Raw genomic sequence first — 25635 nt, 5'->3', positions numbered from 1 at the left:
AATTGTCTGAAGTAATTACTGGTGAATTTAGAAAGAGTGTTCATGGTTTTATTATAGTAGTTTCCATGCAGAGTTTTATGGGAGCTGAAGATGACTGAGGTCAATATTCAACTAACCAGCATTCAGTTAGGTATTAACATATTTTTATTAAACAGTTTAGATAAAGTTCATTTCATAATGAGTATTGTTCCAAAGTCCCTGGGTAAACTGTATGGTATTAGCCACAAAAAAGACTGGATTAAAACTGGACGTTTCATCTATAAAGCCATTCTCTCCTTTTTTGAGCAGAGCATTTGCACACAGATTCCTGCAATTTGCTCCTGCCAAGTTTCACACTACAGTTTTAAAGAATCAGTATGAATAACTTACTACGAGTGAGTGAAAGTCCTGAGAGCTTTAAAGCTTTTTGCTAGTTATTTGTTTTTATATAGATTCAGTAGTCTTGCAATTACATGTATTATAGACCATTAATATTTAGCCATTGGTTTTGGTCATGTTTTACAAACAGAGAATCAGTTCAGTTATATTTTTATGGTTTAGTTCTGGTTTAAGTTCACCTGTAACTGATTCCGATGTCAATTCTGAATCAAATCATATCTGATTTGATTATGTTTGAACAGTTTAAAACTGTGGCTTAAATTCAATTCCAGTTTAAGAAATATAGTGGCTCATGCACCCCTTGGTTTTGATTAGACACTCTGCTCATAGCACAGAGCTCAATTAATTTAAAGGTAAAGTATGAGTTAATAATAAAATGGAGAGCAAAATAATTTTTGATCTAGTGACATTTGCCTGCAATAGATGCATATATAGTAGTGCTGTATTCTCAATTCAGGAAATATTTACAGCATCCATGCATGTATATATTTATATAGATAGCCATGTCATATGCTGTAAATGTGTGTGATTATAGGCATATATGATTAGGTCTGTCTATATGTGGTAAAACAAAAATGTTATGGCATTTTTGGAAATGACACATTTAAGTAAAAAGGGTATTGTGTCTAAAATATAGTTCTGAAGTAGTCTTATGAGGAAATATATACTGTATTGACAAAAAGAAAAACTAATTCCTGTCTAATAATACTACTCATAGAAAACTTGGCAAGTTTTACAGGAAAGTGTAAACTCTAATTCAGGACCAAAACAGAATAAGCAAGCATCAAGCTAAATACAAACCAGTGAGGTAACTAAAACTAATTTCAGACAATTTTGCCCTTTTAAAAAATTTTTTCTTTCAGATATGCATACTACTATTCTGCAATAGGAGCTTGTGTTCTTCTTGCTGCTTATATCCAAACTTCATTTTGGACTCTAGCAGCAGGCCGGCAAATAAAAAAAATCAGACAAAAATTTTTTCATGCAATTATGAGACAGGAAATTGGATGGTTTGATGTAAATGATGCAGGAGAACTTAACACTCGTCTTCTAGAGTAAGTACGCTGTACCTTACCCAATGTTATTTTATCTTATTAAGCACATATGAGTTACATCTTTTTGTTTTTATTTGTAAATTGAATTATTTCATTGTGAAATGAAATTTCACTGTGAAATTAAATTGAATTATTTCATTGTCAAATGAAGTTTTCAAGTTTTCTCATGGAGCGTCTCAGAGACTGAACTTCTAATGCTTCTGATACTAGACTGTCACAACGATATCAGAAAAGCATTTTCATAAGTTCCCTTAAACTCTGAGGATGGATGAAGCCCAGCCTACGAGATTACCTCATGAAGAGAAAACATAGTTAATTTCAGTGCACATTGGGGACTGAATAAACTCCTGACTGACTCCAGCAGGGTGAACAGCTTTAATTGCATGACAAGCTATTCCTTTCCCTTTGTCTACATGAAAGGCTTTATCTTTTCTTTCCAAATATCCAACAGTTTCCAAAGAGATCAAAAATTTGACATTAAGAAAGTGAGAATAACTTTGCAAAGCAGGCAGAATCTCAACCTTTTCAGACAAAACCAGGTTTATAGCATTACATTTTCACAAGAGATATGAATTTTTCCTTGACCACACTATATAGTGCCTTATCTTGAAGTGGGCTGTTGTTTGGAAGTAATTGAATAATAAAGATTGTCCTCTACACAGATGCCCATGTAACAAAACTGAAAAGCTTTCTTGTACTTTCTACATTTTCTTCCTGTCTGGATGTAATTTGTTTTTCAGTGATGTCTCCAAGATTAATGATGGAATAGGTGACAAAATTGGATTGCTTATTCAATCATTAACAACATTTATAGCTGGATTTATTGTTGGTCTCATAAGAGGATGGAAATTAACCCTTGTAATACTAGCAGTCAGTCCTGTCCTGGGAGCTTCAGCAGCCATGTGGGCAAAGGTAGGTTAACGTACATTCAGTGCCAGGTTTTATATTAAAGAGAGATAATGAAATAAATCTACATATCTGTAATTCTTACTCTTAGAATGTGTTGCTTAGAACAATTATAGCTTTAGACAACGTCTATGTACATAACCTCTTAGATGAACCATATATAAGTACCTTCATGTAGTTTGAATATTATAATTCCTGTAGATTGTGCAGATTTGTTTGATTTAAAGCTGTTTCTGCCAATATAGCATATTTTTATATAGAAAAGGAAGCAAGATATATGAGTAGAATCCACATGTGTGACTGTTAAACTTCATCCACATGAGTGCCTGTTCTGTTGGAAGGAATAATTGCACCTCCTGAAAAATTAAATTAGATCAAGCCTTGGTCTTAGACATAGAATTTCTTTTCACAGTTGTTAACAGCTTTGATAAGAAACTTTAGACAGACTTAGATGAGACAAGTACTAAATTACCATGGGATTGGTGACTTACATTTGTAGTTTGAAAGCCTTCAGATTTTTGTAGTATTTTATTTCTCTTACATTTCAAAGATCATATAATCCTTCTCTGTCTTGAGTGAGTATATTGCGGAAAAGGTGGGAGTAGAGAAGCATGTGCTAAGTATGCCTACAGGCTAAGAGTCTTCATGGACTGTGGCCAATTAATATAAACCGTAGAGCCCTCCGGTTAAGGTAGCCAGAGATGAGAATGAGCTGAGGAGATCTGCCTGGGGAGAACCACACCAGCTCGGTATGAGTCGTTATCTAATCTTCTGCACTGGGTGAAAGCAGACTGAAAAATCCAGCCCTTAGTTGTTGAGAATGGGTAATGTTGAATTATGTGATTGGATTCATGAGGTATTTAAGGATTTTGATATTGAACATTCTGCACTCGTACCTAATATAATCGAAAGTCTTCATACTGGAAGAAAGTAACTGTGATAAAACCTGTTATGAAGTGCTTGAGCTCGTTCTATTTTTCTTAAGTCAAAAAATGTGATCCTGTATTAGATTCTCTCTAGTTTCACTGACAAAGAACAAGCTGCATACGCAAAAGCAGGTGCCGTTGCAGAGGAAGTTCTGGCAGCAATCCGTACTGTAATAGCTTTTGGAGGACAGGAAAAAGAAATTAAAAGGTAAGAGCAATGTTTGCTCTCATCAGCTGATTTTCAAGTACTCACTTCAAATGGTTTGAAATTTTCTTTTATCTTTGCTGTTGAAAGTCTGTCAAACAAGTAAATCTTGTGCTTCCTGGATTTTTAGGTAATGCAAAATGGTCTGTTACAGGTTTCACTATGGGTTACAAGTTTCACTACATTTTGAAAGACAATTAATTATTTTTCTAGAAAATACCAAAATAAGTTGATATATTGTCTCTACTCTAGAAAGCGTACAAACTAAGTACCACACAGTGAGAGCTTTAGACAAAAAAAAAGGCCCTACCATGAGAAGAGACAATGGTATCCTTGGTAATCTGATTACTCAGTAGTTATTCTGAAGGTACTAGTAAACAATATCTCGATTTTCACTATACCGTAAAACATCATTCTTGTGGTATATTTTAACTTTTATCTTAAGCTAACAATTATAATCTCCAAACCTGTCCTGAAGGGTTTATGATCAAAGTTCACTGTCCTGCAGGTTAAGAAACTTGAATGCCAGTCCCTGCGCTGTAGTGCCCTTGTTTTTTTTCTGTATACCAGCTTGACTCATGTTGGCCTTTTTAGGAGTTACCTTCAAGTCTCTGCGCCTGACTACTGGGCTTACCTTTGTACAGTCTTAGAGTTATGTATTTTATATATATTCTTGTACTTTATGAGTGTTCTTTTTCTAATTCACCCACAGAGTTTTTCGTGCTGTGTGCTATGTTAAAAGTCTGAGTCTATTTTGAACTTCTGTGTTCCTTCCAGATACCATAAAAATTTAGAAGATGCTAAACGGATGGGAATAAAAAAGGCCATTACATCTAATATTTCTATAGGTGCTGCTTTCTTACTGATATATGCATCATATGCATTGGCATTCTGGTATGGTACTACCTTGGTCTTAAATGATGACTACAGTATTGGCAAAGTTCTTACAGTAAGTATTAATGAGGAAATTCCCAACAATAGTGACAAATACTAAAGAAAATACATTAAAGTCTATATTGGGAACTTATTTGAGGTTAATAAGAATTATGAGCCAAAATTGGCAAAATAGCATCTCCTTAACAAAAAGATTATCAACACAAAAGTCCACATGTTGTTTCTATGGTATCTCAAGATCTACATCAAGCTAAATAAAACAAGCTATTTTTAACTGCATTTTTTTATGACTTCCATAAGATCAGACTGATATAGAAACTGTTCAGTCAAAAACTGAAGTACAGTATCCTTCCTACTTGCTATTCGTTTTCAGGTTTGTGGGGCTAAATATATTTTCAGGATGAAGAAGCAAATACTTTTTTTTTTTTTTAGCTGTTGCGTGGTCCGAGTAGATGATTTTATGGATATTTTTCTTATATTTTGCACCATAAGACCCTGGAATGACTTCTCAATATTTTTAGAATGCAAGGGAGAGGAAAATATACTCATGAGTAGGCGATATGTCGCCATCTAACCAAAGGGAGAAAGCCGTATAAGTGACAGCTTAAATTCTTCTCTTTAACCATTCTAATTTTGTATGAGATATCAAACAAATATGGGAAGAAGAGTAACTTCGTTAACCATGATGAAGCCCAGCCAGGAGACCATGTGTGTAAATTTATATATTTTTAAAACTACCTGATTTGTTTTATTTATGAATCGCTGAAGTTTGTGAAAAATGGCTCTGATATGTGTTAATGGCTCTTTTGAGCCTGACTGTATTTTTAAAATGCAGGCTGGCATACAGAACATCTCAGTAAGATGTATGCCTTTGCATGTAATTTTTTCAGTTCAAAGAATTTGCAATTTCTGTTGTGGATGTTGTAGTTCATCAGAATGGTGGTTTTATGATATGAACAGGAGAGTGTTGCCTTATTAGGTATCACATTTATGAATGAATACTGTTGGAGGAAAGTAATGGGTGTGATGGACCTTTGCTCTGATATACTATGGCTGTTATTATGGTCTCTGAACAGTGCGTTTTTATTACTTTTAGTTTGATACTAAGCTGAGAATAATAAAATATGCTTCTCTGAGAAAATAATTTTTTTTTCTTTTTCTGCTCTTGTTTGCTTGCAGTCACTCTCATTCCAGCAGAGGGACATTTTATTACTTTATGAGGGAGAAGTTGAATTTGTATACTTCTATTTCACTGTCACTTTGAAAACAGCATGATATCGCTTTGCATATCTGTCTTTGTTGCATTGGAAGATATGCAATATACTTTCTGATCTTTGGAACATCTTTTGCCAAAGCATTAATTAGTGCAATAAACCCTGAGACATCAAGTGTACTTACACATTTTTTGGCACGGGTTTTGCAGGTCTCAGTCACTTTTTCACTTCTTATCAATATGTTCGCAACACTCACATTGTGCAGGAGCTCAGCTCTCAGCTGAATCTTAAAAGCCATTTTCTTGATGTTATTCTCTGTTTAAGAGAGACCCTTTCATTTTTTTCTTTAATTCTAGATTCCTTAGACATCTCTTAATTAGCATGGAACCTCCTGACCCAAAGATACCTAATGTAAATAAATAAATGCAATTCTATGCTTAAATAAGAATTGATATATGTCACTACAAACATTTCTTTCAGGTCTTTTTCTCTGTATTGATTGGAGCTTTCAGTATTGGACAGACTGCTCCAAGTGTAGAGGCATTTGCTACTGCAAGAGGAGCTGCCTATGCAGTCTTTAATATAATAGACAATGTAAGTATCTTTGCCACCACCCTCATTTCAAAACGGAGAGACCCTTCTTTTTAAAGTGCAGGCACTATTTATGGATATGAAGTTATTAAGAGTAAATAACAGTGTGTAAAATAACCAGAAATAGAAACAAAAAAGCAGATAGAATGTGTTATTATTAGTCAGTTCCTGTTTGTCCTCTAGGGTTATCAGTTCTTTCTTCAAAGGTAAAAGTACTGGATCTCCGAATCACTTGGTGTTGGAGGTATCCTCTCATGTTTTTCTCATGAAGGGCATGTCTATGGTGCTATATAGATTACAGCCAGTGTAGGTATATGAGCATAGGTTTTGAGGTATCAGTGTCACCACCACTAGCGTGTCAGCAAATCAATAAAACACAACCTGGAACCTGGATATGTGTTCCAGTTGCCAAGAGAGCTGGAAATCAGGAAAGCTGTGATTTTACTAGCTAATAAAGCTCTATGACATGCAAATGGCTTGTTTTGGGTTATTGTTAAGACATGTTAAGACATGTTTCAAATTCTAGACCCACCCTGGATGGAAACAAAACCACTGTTTCTTCTTAGTGGTTCAGTGGATTGGTTCTTTCTCACACAAACTCTTTCAGTAGAAAGAGCAAAACTATAAATGAACAGTGTATGAACAGCTCATTAGAGATGATTCGTTGAGGTTAATCATCATGCAGTGAAATCAATCTCAAATTATGGCCAGCTGTGGGTACAGCCTTAAAGACAAGGTACTAAATCCACACAAAAGCTTAAATGGAGAAAATAGAAAAGTATGCTTGCATGAGCAGATCATCAACGTAGTAATGAGGCAGCAAAACATCACGCAGTTTACATGTTTCAGAAATCTCACCTAAATTACTTTAAAATTACATTTAATATCTCTGCAGAATAATGGTGCACTCTAGGACTTCCTTATGAAAAAAAATCATTCAGAAATGAGTTTGTTTGTTTTAATTTATTTTATTTTGCACAGGAACCTCAAATTGACAGTTATTCAGAAACAGGTTACAAACCAGACTGCATTAAAGGGAACGTGGAATTCCAAAATGTTTACTTCAATTATCCATCCAGACCAGATGTTGAGGTACTGTAAATGAAACTGTATACATATTAAACATGTGGATCATTTGTTAGGAAAAAAAAATAAAAGTCACATTTATAAAATTATGTTGAAAACATAACAAATCCAAGTTGATTCTCTAATTTGTATAAGACTACCTTGTCATCACAGTGATTTTAGCTAGAATTATTTACACCTTAACTAAATCTTAAGTTTTCTGAATAATTTTCTGTCTAAAACTATAGTCAGTGTGGCTATGCAATAAAATGTAAAGATTCATTGCTACCAGAATCTGAATTTAGGCATCTACCCCAAGTGTTTGTGTATAGTAATAATAATGAGATAATGGGTTTCAAAAGTACCTGTAATGAAGCTCTGTTAAGACTATACCTCAACCAGTTAAAGAAAGCAGATCCAGGAAGGACTTGTTATATTTGGAATAGAGATCAGAATCTATATATGTCTGTCTAGACAGAGAAAAAGTTTGCTTTTTAAAATGCAGTCTTAATGCAGTGGAGGTGGAAGACATTTGAATGATTTCTGAAAATGTTTTCATGAAGAGTGTCTTTGCACTATGTAACTATTTCCTTCCCTCCTTGAAGGAAAATCACTGACCTTGATAAAGGGATCTTTCTTACTTTCGATAGGCAGAAAAGAAAGACACAGAGCTTTCTTTTAAAGCGATTTTTAGTCATAAATATGTTAAATATTACAGCTTTTCCTTCTATCAAGAAAGTGAATGAAGTGAATGTGCTTGATTTTACTTCATATAGAAATATAAATTAAAAAACAACTATTGATCTCAGTGGATTATTTTCTAAGTTTATATAGGTACAATACAAATAGGGATTTCTTTCCTATGGTTTCAGAGATAATAATTATAGGAAGTTAAGGCCACACCAAGCATTTATTGAGTTTTTCAACTATAGTAAGCTATAGTAAACAGAAAAATGAGGATGTCCAATAACTCAGGGTAGTTCATCTCTGTGTAAGTTTAATCTACCTGAATTTCAAGTTAACTCTTATCTTCAATGGGATTAAGTGCAGCAAAGATAGGCATGATTAAGACTGCAAGTTACTTCCTATCTCACTAGCCTGATTTACTTGCTGTCCTTACTCTGTGTTCTCTGATTGCTTTAAGTTGTTAAAAACAGCTTAAATGGATTTAATTATAGATTTTATAGGAAAAAGTCAATAGTCCACTGAAATCAGTGGTAATGTACAAGTTTTAGATCAACTTCTATTTGCTGTTTTATTTACATTAGATTTGTTTAGTTGTTCTATAGAAGGTATAAACTAAATTATCTATAGCATTATGGCCAGAAGATTAAATAAGGCTGCTTCATAAATTTTCAGTTGTTCTTACTTATGTTGGACTTCTTGTTTTGATCTAAAAATATTATAGCAAAATAAGGCATACTAAAAGTTATAATTTGTCTATGCCTCTTGTTCCTAAACAGTGAGATATATTTCACTTGTAAAGCAGATAAATATTGTTACTAAGGGCGAAGAGGCAACAGTAGTGCTGAGGGTAGAAATTTAGGAAGAAGCAGACGGTGACAAGGACACAGAGCTGCAAGGTATTGGGAAGTATGTTGGGAGAGTATTAGAACATATCGGTGCATGTCTGTACATTTAGAATGGAAAAATGCACTTATCCATGATACAGATGCTGACATTTAGCTATGCATGGTTCATTGTAGCCTAGCCCTTCCAGAAAACTAATTAGCAAAAAATATGTTTTTCTCAATTTCAATATACATTTCCAACCACAGAAGTTGTACAAAGCAGTGAAAGATGTGCAGACTCCTGTACACCTTTGGTCAAGTAAAGTAGAAACAAAACCACTTTATTCCTTTTTTTCCTGTTGTTGTACCTTCTCACTACTCGGGTGAGCAGAATAAGCAGAAAGGTGGGCAAAATTAAATACACATGCTGTGGACATGCTAACTCTGTGTCTGTTCTCCAGCCCCATTACACAGCCCAATAGAGGTTATATTCTTGAAAGTAAAATGAAAGAGCAACTACATGGCACTGAAGAGCTACATTTACCCTTTGTAAGAGTCCGAAGGAGGGCAAAACTTTGTATCTTCCATGGTTGTGAAATGCTGTATTTTATGCTGACTAGTACAAAAAGGTTGTTTATTGTGCAGTGAAATGTCACTGTTGTAAAAAAGCCCCATCAGCAATTCCAATCAAAAGGGGAAAAATTAAGGATACTTCAAGGTTACTAAAATGCCTTTCCCTCCAAAACAATATAGAGCGTATTCTCTCATTTTTAACCATGACTTTTACTGTACAATAGTTTTCCTGTATTTTGCATGGTGAGGCAACATAATACAGAATTATTGCACCATATTGTTTCTGTATTATATTTTAAATATAATAATTACAAGTAGTAATCATATTATTATTATCATGTCATATGAACTGGTTCATTATATGGATAATTGTGAAGTATGTTGTATAATACATTGATATTGGACCAGTTGTGATGCAAATATGAAGAAAATTAAGCTGAAGTCATCAGTTATCAAAAATTTAAACTCATGTGTTTATAGATTTTAATTTGTACCAGATTCTGCTGTAAATATAAAGGCTATTTTATTGTAGTCTTTAGAGTTTCTTCACGTTTACACTGACGTTTTTACATACTGTTATGTTTTTGGTTACCTTTCTTACTTGCACAGATACTGAAGGGCTTGAATCTCAAGGTCAGTTGTGGCCAGACATTGGCCCTGGTTGGTGGCAGTGGCTGTGGGAAAAGTACAACTGTCCAGCTCATCCAGAGATTTTACGATCCCAAGGAAGGCACGGTAAGATACCACAAGTGAGATGGCTGCTCTGTGTGTCACAGTCGTTGGAAGTCTAGTTCTGGCCTCCTTGCCCTTGTTCCGACCTGGGGGGAGAGGTTCCCTCACCAAAACACTTAGGTCTAACAGTTTTTGTCTTTTTTCTTTGGTTTAGGTCACCATTGATGGGCACGATATTAAGACCCTAAATGTAAGATATCTGCGGGAGATTATTGGTGTGGTAAATCAGGAGCCTGTGCTCTTTGCTACTACCATTGCAGAAAATATTCGTTATGGCCGTGAGGACGTCACCATGGAAGAGATTGAAAAAGCCACCAAGGAAGCAAATGCTTATGACTTCATCATGAAGCTACCCAATGTAAGCAAGGCAGCCATCCTGCTGAAATAATTTCTCCTCAACCTCCTTGTCTCAAACAGTTCTAAGAAGGGATTCTCAGAAACAGAGCAAGCTATCCCTGGAGCTGTGAATAAGCGGAGCTGTGAATAAGCAGAGCTGTGCAGAGTTGCCTCATAACTTTGGAGCATAATGTTAATTTTCCAACTTTAGGTCATGACTTGGTGAGCATTTGAAGAACTATGAGAATTCTGCGGACACAAACAGTTAGGCGGGTAAAACAAAGTGGATGTTTATCCTGTACTGTTGTAGAGGAAGGAGAGGACACTGCCAGGGCTACAAATGCCCATGTGCCTTTTCTTTGCACTTCCTTTCTTTGGTTAAAGGTCCGTGCCACTGAGTGTTTTGTGTGGTTGCCTTGTAGAAGTTTGAAACCATGGTTGGAGAAAGAGGGGCACAGCTGAGTGGAGGCCAGAAGCAGAGAATAGCAATTGCCCGAGCTCTGGTTCGCAATCCTAAAATTCTTTTGCTTGATGAGGCAACATCAGCCTTGGATACTGAGAGTGAATCAGTTGTGCAGGCAGCACTGGACAAGGTCAGTAGTGTTCTACAATGAAGCAGGTAAGCAGGAGCCTAATATTTACTTTTTTCCCAGACATTTGTTGAAAGACCTGCAAGAAATAGAGACCCTTAAAACACAAAAGGTAAACTTGGATTTGGTAAATATTCTCTGCACAGAGAATTTTTAGATCCTGCAGGCATTACAGAGAGGAATCTTGTTTCAAGTGAGAAGATTTAAATATATTTTCTTCATTATTAAGCTTAAATCTACATTTTCTTGGTATAAACACCATCCCCTGCAATTATTTGTCTTACTGACACGCATATTGTTGTCAGTCACCTATCTAATTAACTTATGTGGAAGCCTGACACACATGGTAAGCGCTACCAGCATGTCATAAATGATTGTAGCAGTGACTTGGCAGGAAACACTCCAAGGGAAAATTTGCATCAGTTTGCATGAATACTTCTAGGTGCTTGTTTTGTTCTTAATGTAGAGCTGTCTCACTAAGGGACAGCTGATCCCTGGTGCAAGTCAGTAGTCTGTATTTTCCTACTGGATCTGTACCCCCAAATGGTATTCTGAATTTACTCAATCAGATTCTGCTGGAATACTGTAATGCTTCCTATTGCTGTTGGATAGAGAAAGACAGTCTGAGGAGAGTTATTAATGGAAATACATTTAATAGAGAAGTTATTTGTCTAGCTTTTCTTGGTCACTTTATCTTATAAAGTTGGATCCTCATAAACCTTTGCAGAAAACCTAGGGACTCACAGAATCATAGAATGGTTGGGTTGGAAGGGACCTTTAAAGATCATAGAATCATTTTGGTTAGAAGAGACCCTCAAAATCACCAAGTCCAGCCATTAACCTAACTCAGGCACTAAACCATGTCCCTAAGAACCTCATCTATATGTCTTTTAAACACCTCCAGGGACGGTGACTTAACCACTTCCCTGGGCAGTCTGTTCCAGCCTGTTCATTGTTCCAGACCTTTTCACTTGGCTCCAGGTCCTTGAATTTCTGAAGGCCAGTCTGACTAGTAAAGACTGAGGCAAAAAAGGCAGTGAATACCTCAGCCCTCTAGTCAAACCCCTCTGCCATGGGCAGGGACATCTTTCACTAGATCAGGTTGCTCAAAGCCCTGTCCAACCTGACTTGAACACTTCCAATGATGGAGAATCCACAGCTTCTCTGGGCAACCTGTTCCAGTGTCTCACCACCCTCATTGTAAAAAATTTCTTCCTTTGATCCAATCTAAATCTACCTTCTTCCAGTTTAAAACCACTGTCCCTTGTCCTGTCACTACAGGCCCAGGTAAAAAGTCCCTCTCCACTTCTAAGTCTCCTTTATATACTGAAAGGCCACAATATGGTCTCCCCAGAGCCCTCACTTTTCTAGGCTGAACAACCCCAACTCTCTCACTTTTTCTTCTCTGGAGAGGTCTTTTAGCCCTCTGATCATTTTTGTGGCACTCCTGAGGACCTGCTCTAAAAGCTCCATCTTTCTTGTACTGGGGACCCCAGAGGCAGACACAGTACTCTAGGCAGGGTCTCACCAGAGCAGAGTAGAGGGGGAGAATGACCTCTCTTGGCCTTTTGGCCACACTTCTTTTGATACAGCCTAGGATACGGTTGAGTTTCTGGGTTGCAAGTGCACATTGTAGGCTCATGTCTAATTTTTCGTCCACCAGTATTCCCAAGCCCTTCTCTGCAGGGTTGCTCTCAATGGATTCATCCCCCAGTTTGTATTGATATTGAGGATAACCCTGACCCAGATGCAAGGCCTTGCACTTGGCCTTGTTGGACTTCATGAAGTTCACATGGGCCCACTCCTCAAGTCCGTCATGTTCTCTCTGGATGGCCTCCCTTCCCTTAAGTGAATCAACTGCACCACTCAGCTTGGTGTCATCTGCAAACTTGCTGGGTGTGCACTCAATCCCATTATCTATGTCAATGACGAAGATACTAAATAGTGTGGATCCCAGTATGGACCCTTGAGGGACATCACTGAAGATTAACTCCACCCAGGTTCCAACAAAATTCCACTGCTTGGGATTATTAGTTTGGTTATTTAAATTTAAAGTTTCTTGACCATTTTAATACAGTTTGGTAATTACAATGGCAAGCTGTGACTTTTGACACATAATTTGTGATAGGCTTATAAATATCCAAAGACAGGTAGTTAGTTGAAATGTATTTCACATGAAATTGTAGAGAATTTTATTTCCCGTGAAGCTACTTGAGTTGGAAATGACTTAAGAGTATAAAACACTGACATTATTTACAAGTCTGTGTGAAATATTTTCTAATGCTTCTAAGTAAAAACTGTCCTTCACAGATTTTAAGGTTTAAATGAACAATTATTGGCTTAAATATAAAAACTTTCAGCATTTTTAAAACTTTAAGGTTTGTAACTTTGTAACTTTTGAATATACTTAGAAATATTGTTTTTTTCTAGGCAAGGGAAGGACGCACCACAGTTGTAGTAGCTCATCGTCTGTCAACAGTCCGAAATGCAGATCTTATAGCTGTTTTTGAAGATGGAGTTATCACAGAACAAGGGAACCATTTTGAATTGCTTGAGAGAAAGGGAATCTACTACAAACTCGTTAACATGCAGGTACTTTTTTCTCACTAGCTGTTGCCTCATTTTCTTTTTTTTTTTTTTTTGTATTCCATGCCCAGAGTTATTGTATGCTATCAGAAGTACAGGGAGTTCTGCAGCATATTTTGTTAACAGCAAAAAAAAGTGTACTTTGACAGGAAAGCAGTAATCTGAGAGGCAAGACCACTAGTTTTGATACCAAGCCTATTTAAACCTAGGATAGTACATTTTTAATCCTCTAGGGATGTGAACTTAAAAGATTTTTTTAATGTTTTTCTTTCAGGCAGTTAATGTAGAGCAGCTCAGTACAGTAGTTGCTATTCCATTGCTTGCTCTTAGCCTATAATAAAATGTAAAATACAGTAGCTGATAGTGGAGGAATAGAGCATGCATATTTTAAGCTGTTTAGTTATAATCCTTCATACTGAATGTCTTTCTAAAGAAAAAAAACATGTGGATGAACAGAAGAAATAGAAAAATAATCCAGCTATGCTGAGTGCAAAGATAAGTATACTTTTAGTGTTATGTAGCCAGAAACAAAAAGATTGGAAATTAATATAAATATCGGAAGCTTATTTGTTATTAAGTGAAGAATTAGGCCAATTAAAAATTTTCTTCATAAAATAACTATGAGAATGCATTTGGTCACCTTAGATTCAAAGTAACTCTGTATTCAAGCAAAATTGATAATGGAAAAATATAAAACAGAAAGAAAATAAAAAATAAGGGGAAATGACAAAAAATTGAAAGAAAGCAAAAGCCAGTAATTTTTATTAGCAGTACAAAAAGCAGTAAGACATACAAACTATCAGGGGAAAAAAAATACAAATTGAAGGCAACTTTGAATCCAGTCAGTATTAAATACCTCAGTGGTGGGTAGACATTTACTTATTCTGTCAAAGAGACTGGCAAAACTACCACCAAAAGTAGGGCTCTTTTCCAGACTGTTCAGATTTTTCAGTCAAAATCTCTTCCTGACTTGTTCCATCCATTTGAAGTCAAGAACTGTTAAGAGTGTTCTGCAGTAAAGAGTAACTTTTTCTCACTTCATGAACAAACAGCATATCCACTGAGAACTCATTCAAAAAGATCCCAAGATAAGTGCAAATGGTTCAGTCTCAATTTAAAATTCTGTTACGAGTTAATTCATAAAAAAAGAGCAGGTACTTCCCTTCCCCTGCCCTCCACTGAGTGTAAGTATTTTCTTGAGAGGTGGGATACTTTTATATATGAATCAAGCTTTGAAGACAGAAATCTGCTCAAGTATAATACAGATGTTCATATCTGCTTTATAGTATTATATATTGTTTTCCTCATATCTCTTTTCACTGAAACAAGTTACGTTTCCCTTGATCACCTCATAATTTTGAAAGTTCAAAGTAATATATGCATAATTAATCTTAGCATCATGTTCTTCCCTATTTTAGGCAATAGAAGCTGAAGTTCCATCATCAGAAAATAATGAGAATGCACTTAGTGTCACAACTAGTGAATTTAAACCAGAATTTCAAGAATCCTTACCAAAAGGATTGAGAAGACAATCAACTCGGAGAAGCATGAAAAATCCAGGAGCAGAGAATGATGATCCTGATGAGAAAAAGTGTTCACCTGTAAGTATTTTTGCAGAGCTGTTAGTGAACTTTGACTCCTTTCAACACGGTATGTTAAAATTAAATTAATCCTCCTGCTCTAGAAAAGTACAAGAAGGAGGCATTTGATGGGGTGAATTTTGTTATTCTCACCATGAATGATTATATAAATAAAATGGGACTTTAATAATATATAACAAGGATGAGTTTATTTTTGAAAATCAATTTGCTGTAAAATAAATATACTTACATATATTTACATACCATACCAACATAGTCTATAAAGGTAAAACATTAATTTTTGGATCAGAAACAGAAGATTTGCCCCAACATATAACTCTTACAACACTTGCATTCATATTTGCTTGCATTAATCTAGTCATGGATTGCACACAGCAATACACCCAGAATGAATAGTTTAGTTAGCATTGAGCAATACCAAAAGTATCAATCAATGAAAATGAGAAACTAAAATATGATGACAAGAGCTGTAAATATAGTATAACAGCTCTTCCTTCCTTGTATTAAAATAATAAAAGAAATGTACAATCAGTTAATTTTCATGACATTAAAAAGTATACATTTTGACTTCCCCTGAGTATATTCTGGGAGTAGGAAACTGACATTTAATCTCTCTTTTTCTGCATATTTCTCCAAATACATACATGTTTGTCCTAACAGAATTACCATTTTTTTAGGATGAAGAATTACCACCAGCTTCATTTTTCAAAATTATGAAGCTGAACAAAACGGAATGGCCATACTTTGTAGTTGGAACTTTAAGTGCAATTATCAATGGAGCTTTACAACCTGCATTTGCAATAATATTTTCAGAAATTATAGGGGTAAGTTCATATGAAATATGCAAAAAACTATGAAGCAAAAGTTGTTTATATTAATATTAATTTATTTATAATAATTAATATTAAATTTTATTACAAATTTTATTTGTAATAAAACCAGGTCTTAAACAGTCACTGTATAGTGGAGGATTGGATGAAGCACTATTACAAAAATCTGAAGAATTATGTGAAATTTACAAAATCCTAAAAATCTCGCTACAACCTGAAATTCACTTGTTGTACCTATAATCATATGTGACATATGCTTGAATTTTATATGAATGCAAATGATTGCTAAACATAGTTATTGAGAAAGATGGGAGTATTTTAGATTATTAGTTGATTTAAAATATGTTGATTTAAATATTATTTTATAGATTTTTTCAGAAATCGACAAGACCATTATAAGAGAAAAGAGCAACTTTTATTCAGTGATGTTTTTAGTACTTGGGATTGTTTCCTTTTTTACTTTCTTTTTCCAGGTATGTCTTATTATTTTAGCTTTACTATAATTGTTCATCATGTTTTAGAAACCAGATCTGAAATATACTCAAAATTTATGTCTTCTTAATACATGTCTCCAACTCAAACCAGAACCCACATTTATGGTTCCAGATGTGCCTTGTGCTGAACTGAATCTTTTTTGACCTAAAGTTTCTCATGTGTTAGAAACCTTCCAACCTATGCTGACCTCTTCACTTCAAACTTACTTTCTTCTTCAGGAGTCAAACATATCCCAGCATGGAGCTCTGGATTCTCTCGCTCTTCTTTTCCACTGCCATCTCATAGCCAGCCCCTCCAGCCTTTACACTGCACCACTCTGTTCTCACTCTCAAGCCCACGTATTCGAACCTGTTAGTAATTGCAAATCAGCCAATCTCCTGTCTTAGCTCTCCTATTTTTTTACTCCCTTAACCCCTTCCTTATGTGAGCCCCCACAAAGATTCCCAGGCCCAGTTCCTCAAGTAACACCCGTTATGCTGATATTCGTCTCCTCCTGCTTAAGTACTAGTGGTTGAACAGTAATACCCCATCTCCTGCTCTCACTGATCTCTATAGCCATCTCAACTTTAAAAAAAAAAGTATTTTAACTTTACCCTAATTCTTATATCTATCTAACTTCTACGACAGTGCCACACTTAAAAAAAAAAAAAAAAAGGTAGTAATCGTACAGGTGCAAACTTTGCCATTTAAGTATTTTCATATATAGTCTGGTCTATAATTTCTGAATATGCTTGTATAGTGTTACCCATTAAGTGAGACTACACAGTGAAATAATAAAGCACACTTGAGACAGCAGCATAAACAGTCTCTTGCAAAAGCCTTCTGGTTTATTTATGGAATTGTCTTGTTGCATATGCACGCAAGAAGGTCTTGAATATGGAACACTGAGCTGTAGGTGGCTACAGCAGGTTTGCTCAGTTTATAAATGTTCAGATAATGCTTCAAATGTGAGTGAGAAGAGTTCATTGAGATGTAACACTCCCAAATTAATGAGAACGAAAACAATTCTAACTATTCTTGTAATCTCTTTATATCCTGCCCATTCTCTGATGTTATTTTGTGATTTTTGCCAACTCACATACTTGTGCAAATGTACTACAGTATGGGAGAACAGCAAAGATAATGATCAAAGTCAACTGAGAAATATTTGCTGAGTGGAACATGCCAGAATGATTTTTCTTGCTATCACATAGTACAATGTATCTGTGGTTTGTATTTTTAGAGTGTTCAATTTCACAAAGGTACATTCCAAATAATTAATATTTGTAACCACATAAAGGTGGTAGTGAGTTAAACAAACCATAAACACTGATGTCATACTAACACATAGGGAGAATGTACCTTCCCAAAGATTTAACCAGCGTATTCCTTTGTGTATCTTGTTAGATTGATTCATATATCTGACTAAAAATACGTCCAATTCATTGTGAAACATCACTTACATATTACTGCTGATACTTATGTCAGTTTGTGTTAGGATTCCAGGGAAGAAATCTTAATTCTGTTTGAGTTAATGGGAAATTTACATTTGACTTCAATGAACCCAGATTGCCTTATGAAGTCTTTAACTTAAAACAAGTGACTGAAAAACCATTTGTTTAAATCTGACTTAAGTAAACTCATACAAATGAAGTCAAGTGGTTGATTAGTGATCTTTTCCTTGAAGCACGCTGGTGAATCCGTGCTGGGAAATATTTCTATGCTCTATGTATTTTTTCGATAAATATTTGAATGTACCGTGAACCTACTAGAATTTATGACTATTATACCTGTTTTTACATTCGCTTTGTGCAATCAAGACTGCAATATTTTGTAGTTTGACACTGTAGACAAGGTATCTAAAATATTTATTGAATAAACACAAAAATTGGAATAGTATGCTAAATGTTGTACCTTTTCTAAAATAGGGTTTCGCATTCGGCAAAGCTGGAGAAATTCTTACAATGAGGCTTCGATTCATGGCATTTAGAGCAATGCTTAGACAGGTAAAGATAATATAGATTTTGATTTCCAGGCTTTTAAAACTAATTAGTTGTATGGGTATTATAAAATATTTGCATTCTGCATTATTCTATCATATTATGACTTGTCTTCAGAGAAGATTCTTTAAATCAGTCTAGAAACCAATTTGATTACATGTGGTTAAGCAAAATATCTTTAGAGGGAAAGTCTTAAATCAGTACAAGTAGAAGAGCTTTTTATGTACTCCTTGAAAGGACTTGTATTTACAGCCAAGTTACTATAGCCTGACAAATTGATGTGCACCAGCAGTATCCCATTATGTGTTCATTTGCCTGCTTTGCTTTCTTGGTACCCTTCCTCCATTAAAGAAACCCCACTCTTTTCCCCACTCTTACTTCAAATGTCTGATTTAAATTGTAATATCTACCATTACGTTTTATTTATTTAACAAAGAGTTCCCAAATCTATAGTTGTTGCTTGTTAATACAATAGTGAGAGAGAGAATTAAAATGTAAATATTTTGTAGTGTTTTTAAGTAATTCATCTAGTTATCTAAATTGGCCTTAATCTTGCATGATTTCAGGATAAGTATTTTAGATTTTAAAACATACAATATGATGTTTCTGGGGTTTTATGTCTTGCACATAAAGCTACATGTAGACACAGAATTGATTAATGTGAACATGACTGTTTGAAATGTGGACAGAAAACCGTTGTAATCTGAAGAACTATGATTTTTAGATCAGCCTCGCTGAAAACTTAATGGAAGAGCAATCACTAGGTCTTCATTCAATGCATATTACACATGAAAGTTTAAATTAAATATTGGGTCACGTGGTGAATAAATTGTAAAATGTATACCTGACCCCAACAACTGACTTTGGTCAGATAGACCAGTTTGTTTTGGTTTTCTTTTTTGTTTGCTTGTTTGGTTTGGTTTATTCTCATAGGTTCCAAATAAGCCTTTAAGGCTCTTCAGTCTGGGGAGAAACAAAGCAATGAATTGGGAGTTCTTAACTTAAAAATGCTTTACACTTAATTCATCCTCAAATAGCTGTGCAATTGTGAAGGAATGTGAATGAAGAGTCATCTCCTTCAAGGAGATGCAGATTCAGCTGCAGTGGGGAGGGTAGATTTTGGTTTTGAGAATCCCCCAGGCTGCTCTCCTTCCTTCTCAGCAGTGACACATCAGATCATCCACAAACATACACTTTTTCTAAAAATATTCATTGTGCAATGAAGGAATTAGACTCAACTAAATATTCAGAACTGATGCACTGCCACATACACAGTCTTCTGACACTGAACTCAGTTATATTAGGTAGACCTCAGTTTTACTTTGCAGTTTATATGAAATGTCCAAAAACTGGTCCTAAGAAAAATGTTTCTCATTGTAGGACATGGGCTGGTTTGATAATTCTAAAAATAGCACTGGAGCATTAACTACAAGACTTGCTAATGATGCCTCACAAGTCAAAGGAGTAAGTAAAATTTTGTTTGGGAATTTTTCATATTTGGTTTAATGTGTAGTGAGGTTGCACCTTATGTGTAAATATGTGGTATAGTTAAAGTCTGTTCAGCTTCAAGAGCAGAATTTACAAATTGCAGTGCAAACTTATGTAATCGGAATATGGGGAGAGAAGAATTAAATGTAATCTAGACAATTTTTTACAAAATCATCTAAGAAACTCCAATTTTTAAAACCAGCAAAATTGATTTAAAAGTTTCTAAATAGTGTTTTGAGAATCAGGAATATTATAGGAAATGCTTTCCTTATTTAAGATGCAGTTGCTTTAGCAATAAATGTCCTTTTTTTTCCTCCAGGCAACCGGTGTCAGACTGGCACTTATTGCCCAAAACCTAGCTAACCTGGGGACTGGAATTATTATATCATTAATTTATGGCTGGCAGCTGACTCTACTCCTTCTAGCTGTTGTGCCAATCGTTGCAGTGGCTGGAATGATTGAAATGAAGATGTTGGCTGGGCATGCTAAAAAAGATAAACAAGAGCTGGAAGTTGCAGGAAAGGTGGGTCTAAAGAAGTTTATCTATTTCTGACCAAAACACTGTTGATGGATGTACTACTTCAAAATACAAAGCATGTCATAATATTTAACTTCCAGAGACGGCCAGACTCTGTGTAGTTAACACTAGTAGACCTACAGAGCATAACACCTCTTCAGTAATAATTGAAGGCTTATGTTATTAACCGATATTTATTTTTATAATTGATAAACCCCAGAATGTGTTAATCACTATTCAGGCATATTCTTTTCTCCCTCCTGTTCTGATCATCTCTGTTTTCCTTACTTTGCAACCCTATTCATTTTGGCATTCTCTTTTTTCTTTTCTGTCATTCCTTCTTGGCTTGTCATCTCTTTTAGATATCTTACACTGCTCCTTTTTTCCTTTTTTTCTCTTTTGTCTTGTTGATGTTTGCAGGGATAATATGTATATATCCACTGTTTTCTGAGTCTGTTTGCCCTTCCTTTATTTCTTGACTGGAAGAGAAAGATGAGAGCTGAAAAGCAAGATGGTTAGACTCTTGTTTAAGTAATCAGTTGAGATTAAAAGGTCCATGATTTTTATAAGAATTATAAAAAATACAAAATATATCACAGCAGACTCTTTTTATTAGTTTAGAATAAGGAATTGCAACATAATCTTAACTTTTGATTAAAACATTTGTGTTTATATTGCAGATTGCCACAGAAGCCATAGAAAATATTAGAACTGTTGCTAGTTTGACCCGAGAAAAAAAATTTGAGTTGATGTATGGAGAACATCTGCATGTACCATACAGGTATAATAAAAATAACTAAGCTAAAAAAAAAAAATCTGTATTTAAATTATAAAATAAATTACAAACATCTACTTGGACTAACATTGATTTTATTTTGTTTCTGTGTATGATTTAATGTGCAATTTAATTACCTCAGAATTAATATAAATATTTTGCATATTTTTAATTAACAGATGCAGCCACCAGCCAACATTTTTGTTCTTTAATTTCCTGTGATAATACTGGTATCTTCTATTGCAATGTTACTTGGTTTGGAAAAGTATTAGTTTTAAGTCAGCTTTGGAAGTCTTCTAATCTAACATTCCACTTTCAGTGTTCCAGATACTTAATTAAAAACTTTTTAATGTGAACTGAATATTGCATTACACCATTTTTGAAAGTATGAATAGGATTGAAAACATTTGAATTTTTTTTAATTCATTGGTTTGTGGGGAAAAAAAGGAATATGAATCTGTCTGGACTAAAGCAAAACTTAAAACGCTTTAAGTAAAAAAATAAAAAGATAGTGTTAATTAAAGTTTTATTTGTTCTACAATGAAATGCTTCATTCTCAGACATCCATGAAAAAAGTAAAGGAAATGATTGCATATGTGCACAGATATGACGGCAGACAATTAGGAGTGCAACTAATACCTCTCCCATAATAATTGAGTGTTTAGAGCATAGTGCAGGATGTGAAAGATATTCCTTTAGCTTTTTTCTCAAGCTGCTAGGTTTTGAGTCCATATCTCACATCTTGCAGGAAAATGCCCAACCATTCTCTGGGTTGACGTTGATGGGATTGCTCCAAGGCTTCCATCTTAATGTTGTTCTGGTATAAGAACTTACTGCCCTGTGGGGCAATTCGGAAAAGACAGGACGTGTTTTTCAGTTAATGTTTCAGCAGATGTCAAACCACTGATTAGGCAAAGTTTTTATTTTATAAAAATTGAGCTTAGGCCTTCTGTTATACTGGATTAATACACAAATCAGCCATGTAAAAGAGAAGTCACAACAGCCTCTTAATCCAACAAAGCGCACTTGTGAATCTGGCTTTTGTTTGGTTTGTATTGTGTTTTTTCTAGAAGGAACCACACAGTTCTGACTTTGCAGTAGCAGCAATAAAATTATTTTCTTTTTTTTTCTGGTAGAATTTGTAGTTATAGAAAATTTTCTCTCTGCCTTGCTTTTAGTTATAGGTGTAGTTTTATTATCCAAAATCAAATTTCTGCACCATACATGCAGGCCTAATCTTATTTGAAAGAGGAGTTTTGGCTGATTAAAAGAATCAGATTCTCAAGTGTTAATATCGAGCTGTTTAATATCTTTTTTATTTGGTTAACATAAAATTGCAAGTAAAGAAAAATGACACAAAAATTTGTCTCTGGCTGAAGGTGAGCTAACAGTTCTGCTTGGTTTTTTTCCTCTTACGTGATACAATAGTAAAATTTTAAATGTGTTATTTACATCTTCAAAGTGGTAATCACGGACTGAACTGCGAAGTGTTTTAACACTCAAACTATGAGATGGTAAGACAATAACTATACATAGCAGCTAAGGTGTCACCTTTTTCTGCACCCGTATTCTTGAACGTAAATAAAATTCTAGAAACAAAACAAACTTTCTCTAGGACACAGTCTAACAGGAGACAAGGGGTTATATTGTTTAAGCATGAGTACACTTCCTATTCATAACAGTATCATCTGAAGTCAATTTATTGTTTTTTCCATAGCAGGATTTCAGTATGATTGCACATTGTTATGAAAATATGCATTCTTTCTTACAGAAATTCTGTAAAGAAGGCACATATATTTGGAATTTGTTTTGCCCTTTCACAAGCAATGATGTTCTTTAGCTATGCTGGCTGTTTCCGGTTTGGTGCCTATCTGGTGGCAAATGGATACATGGACTATAAAAGCGTGTTTTTGTAAGTATCTCTTTTGCAAGCTTTTTTTTAATCAGTCCAAACGTCTTTGTTTGTTGCAAGGGATATCATAAATCCATTGGGTAAGCTATAAGAAAACATGGCAAATTCTTTTTTTGTACTTAAAGATAATGAAAGCATACTGCAAAGTGCATTCTCTAGGTGACTACAGAGTCTGAGCTGCTCAAGTAGGCCTGATTTTGGATTTCTGTTACTGTTTCTGACTATTATGTTTTCCAGAGGTTGAAAAAGTATCCTACTTACGTCACTTTGTTTATTCTCACCAATCTTATTGTTCATGTCGCTGTGAGGTCCTCTGTATATTCTAAAAAAACCATACGTGTACCTGTTTAATGAAGCATAATACTATAGTAAAAATCTTTTTAAGAATAGGTCATCATCATCATCATCATCTTCTTCATTATTTCTATGTCAGGTTTATTCATTGAAATTTGAAATCTTCTCTAAAATACATGTTAAATAAATGGAGAACAGGGTTCCATAAGGTAGATGCTGTTCACTATAAGGGAAGGATAACTGAAGTGTTTTAGATGACATTCTGATAAGAAGCTTGTTCACTCAAATGAATGAATTTTGTGTGGGAAATGAAGTATGAACTATGAGTGAAAGAACACTAAGTGGTGTACATACCCATAGCCAGGTGGAACATTTTATTTTCAGTTTAGACAGATGCTTGTCTCTAAGGGCACTTTTTAAGTTTTTAAGGGCAGAAACTGTACAAAAATTAAAGGAATTGTTTGGAAATTATAACTCATCCTTGGCTTGGGTTTGTAATCATTGTTTATCCAATCATTTACAGTAATACCTAAGAGCCCCTATCATAATTCAAGTCCCATTCTTCTAGCTCATATATAAACTCAGAAGAAATATAATTCCTGATTTAAGAGGCAATAGCTCAATACAGGCCTGTGGAAAACAGTATGAAAAGAATGAGATTCTACTAGTATAGGTAATAGTGACTTAAACACCTAAGAAAGGCCAACCATACCAATTTTTTGTTGACAACCCGATTAAAGATAGTTAACACAGCTCATTTTAACCAGAAGCTGTTGGGAAGTGCCTGCATGCTGGGCAGTGAGCTTCCAGTGGCTCTGTTAGACTTGCAAGGGATTGTCTGACCTAAAACTGTGTGAGATCTTCCAGGCTGTTCAAATGCAGAATAAACCAGATTAGTTTATATAGGTCTGAAGAGAAAAGATAAAAATTCATGTAAATGAATTTATTTTACTTTGCCTTAAAAACAGGCTAAGAGGTCTCATATGTCAATTACCAGTTTGCAGTGATGGGTAATCCTGTGCTGTGTGGCAGAAATTAATAGCTGAGGACAGCAGGTTCTGACACCAGTCTTATGTAAAGGCACGTGTACATTCACCATACAATCTAATAGTGTATTTTTCAACCTTTTTGGTGTTCTGAACCCTTCAAATTTTTCCGGCAGAGCTGTGATGGCAAATTAGCTCTTTATTGTCACCTTGTTACAGGTTTGATTTGTTATTTTCATTGATGCCTTAAAAATTAATCGCTAGCTCCCAGAGGTCATTGAACCATAGAGAGGAACTACAACAACAGTAGAACAGGATTAGAGTAACTATTTTACCATTCATTGACCACTTTCCTCCTAGCCCCAGCTGAGACTTAATATAGTTAACCAGTATTAATAATTAAAGAAATTAGTGCTAATAAGTAACAAAACCATTGGAGGGTTGTTTATCGCACTTAATTAAAAGAGATAAAAACAAATTCCTGGAGCTAAATAAGTAATTAAAGCAATAAGAGTTGGTTAATACTTTATTAAGTTCGGTCCACTTTTTTTCTCCGAGTAAAATAAAAAGTTGACTGCAGCGCCATTTCCATTGTCCTTTTTGTCACTGTCTCTTTTTTTTTCCTGATTTCTTTTATAGAGTGTTTTCAGCTGTTGTATTTGGTGCAATGGCATTAGGACAAACCAGCTCTTTTGCTCCAGACTATGCCAAAGCCAAGACATCAGCAGCCCACTTGTTTCTACTGTTTGAAAGAGTACCCTCAATAGATAGTTACAGCGAGGATGGAGAGAAACCTGTAAGTAAGCCATGTGTAATGGCTGATATTATTTATTGACAATATGGACAGTACTTTTCTCAATTCCTCCAAAATGTTATTTCCTCTCCTTCTGATTACTTCCTTATCTCAACGTAATCTTGACACTATCCAAACGCAACATGGACCAAGTTCTCTATTGTGAGTCCAGCTTTTGCCCACATTGTCTAAAGGTTATTTGTTTTGAAAACCTGGCTAAGGTACAACTTGTGTGGAATTCAACCAGCAGAATTATGACAATTTTTAAAATAGTTCAGTGCTGTTCTTTGATTTTATAGCTTCACAAAGATTTAGACCACAGAGTTAAAGTCAGCATTCCAGCAAATGCAAAATTCTATTTTCAGCAGGGAAAAAAAGAGACTTCTGCAATTCTATTTGAATC

The 25635-nt window shown here is 35.0% G+C and overlaps 1 protein-coding gene across 3 annotated transcripts in view; it reads left to right on the top strand.

Moving 5' to 3' along the window:
* Nucleotides 1-25635, top strand: part of LOC135986062 (ATP-dependent translocase ABCB1-like) — a 39679-nt gene that overhangs the window by 7371 nt on the left and 6673 nt on the right. For 2 of the 3 annotated variants that reach the window (XM_065629818.1, XM_065629817.1), the window contains 19 exons: nucleotides 1242-1433; nucleotides 2174-2345; nucleotides 3349-3473; nucleotides 4248-4419; nucleotides 6059-6172; nucleotides 7151-7261; nucleotides 9928-10053; nucleotides 10205-10408; nucleotides 10809-10979; nucleotides 13407-13568; nucleotides 14981-15163; nucleotides 15841-15987; nucleotides 16362-16466; nucleotides 18396-18473; nucleotides 19848-19931; nucleotides 20275-20478; nucleotides 21153-21253; nucleotides 23019-23159; nucleotides 25079-25235. In XM_065629818.1, coding sequence (XP_065485890.1) covers nucleotides 1242-1433; nucleotides 2174-2345; nucleotides 3349-3473; nucleotides 4248-4419; nucleotides 6059-6172; nucleotides 7151-7261; nucleotides 9928-10053; nucleotides 10205-10408; nucleotides 10809-10979; nucleotides 13407-13568; nucleotides 14981-15163; nucleotides 15841-15987; nucleotides 16362-16466; nucleotides 18396-18473; nucleotides 19848-19931; nucleotides 20275-20478; nucleotides 21153-21253; nucleotides 23019-23159; nucleotides 25079-25235 — 2749 coding nt within the window. The remainder of the gene's footprint in view (nucleotides 1-1241; nucleotides 1434-2173; nucleotides 2346-3348; nucleotides 3474-4247; nucleotides 4420-6058; nucleotides 6173-7150; nucleotides 7262-9927; nucleotides 10054-10204; nucleotides 10409-10808; nucleotides 10980-13406; nucleotides 13569-14980; nucleotides 15164-15840; nucleotides 15988-16361; nucleotides 16467-18395; nucleotides 18474-19847; nucleotides 19932-20274; nucleotides 20479-21152; nucleotides 21254-23018; nucleotides 23160-25078; nucleotides 25236-25635) is intronic. The other variant, XM_065629819.1, reaches the window with a different exon arrangement.

The sequence above is a fragment of the Caloenas nicobarica genome, chromosome 2, assembly GCF_036013445.1.
Source record: "Caloenas nicobarica isolate bCalNic1 chromosome 2, bCalNic1.hap1, whole genome shotgun sequence".
In the NCBI taxonomy this organism is placed as follows: Eukaryota; Metazoa; Chordata; class Aves; order Columbiformes; family Columbidae; genus Caloenas; species Caloenas nicobarica.
This window is presented reverse-complemented; position numbering and strand designations above follow the sequence as displayed.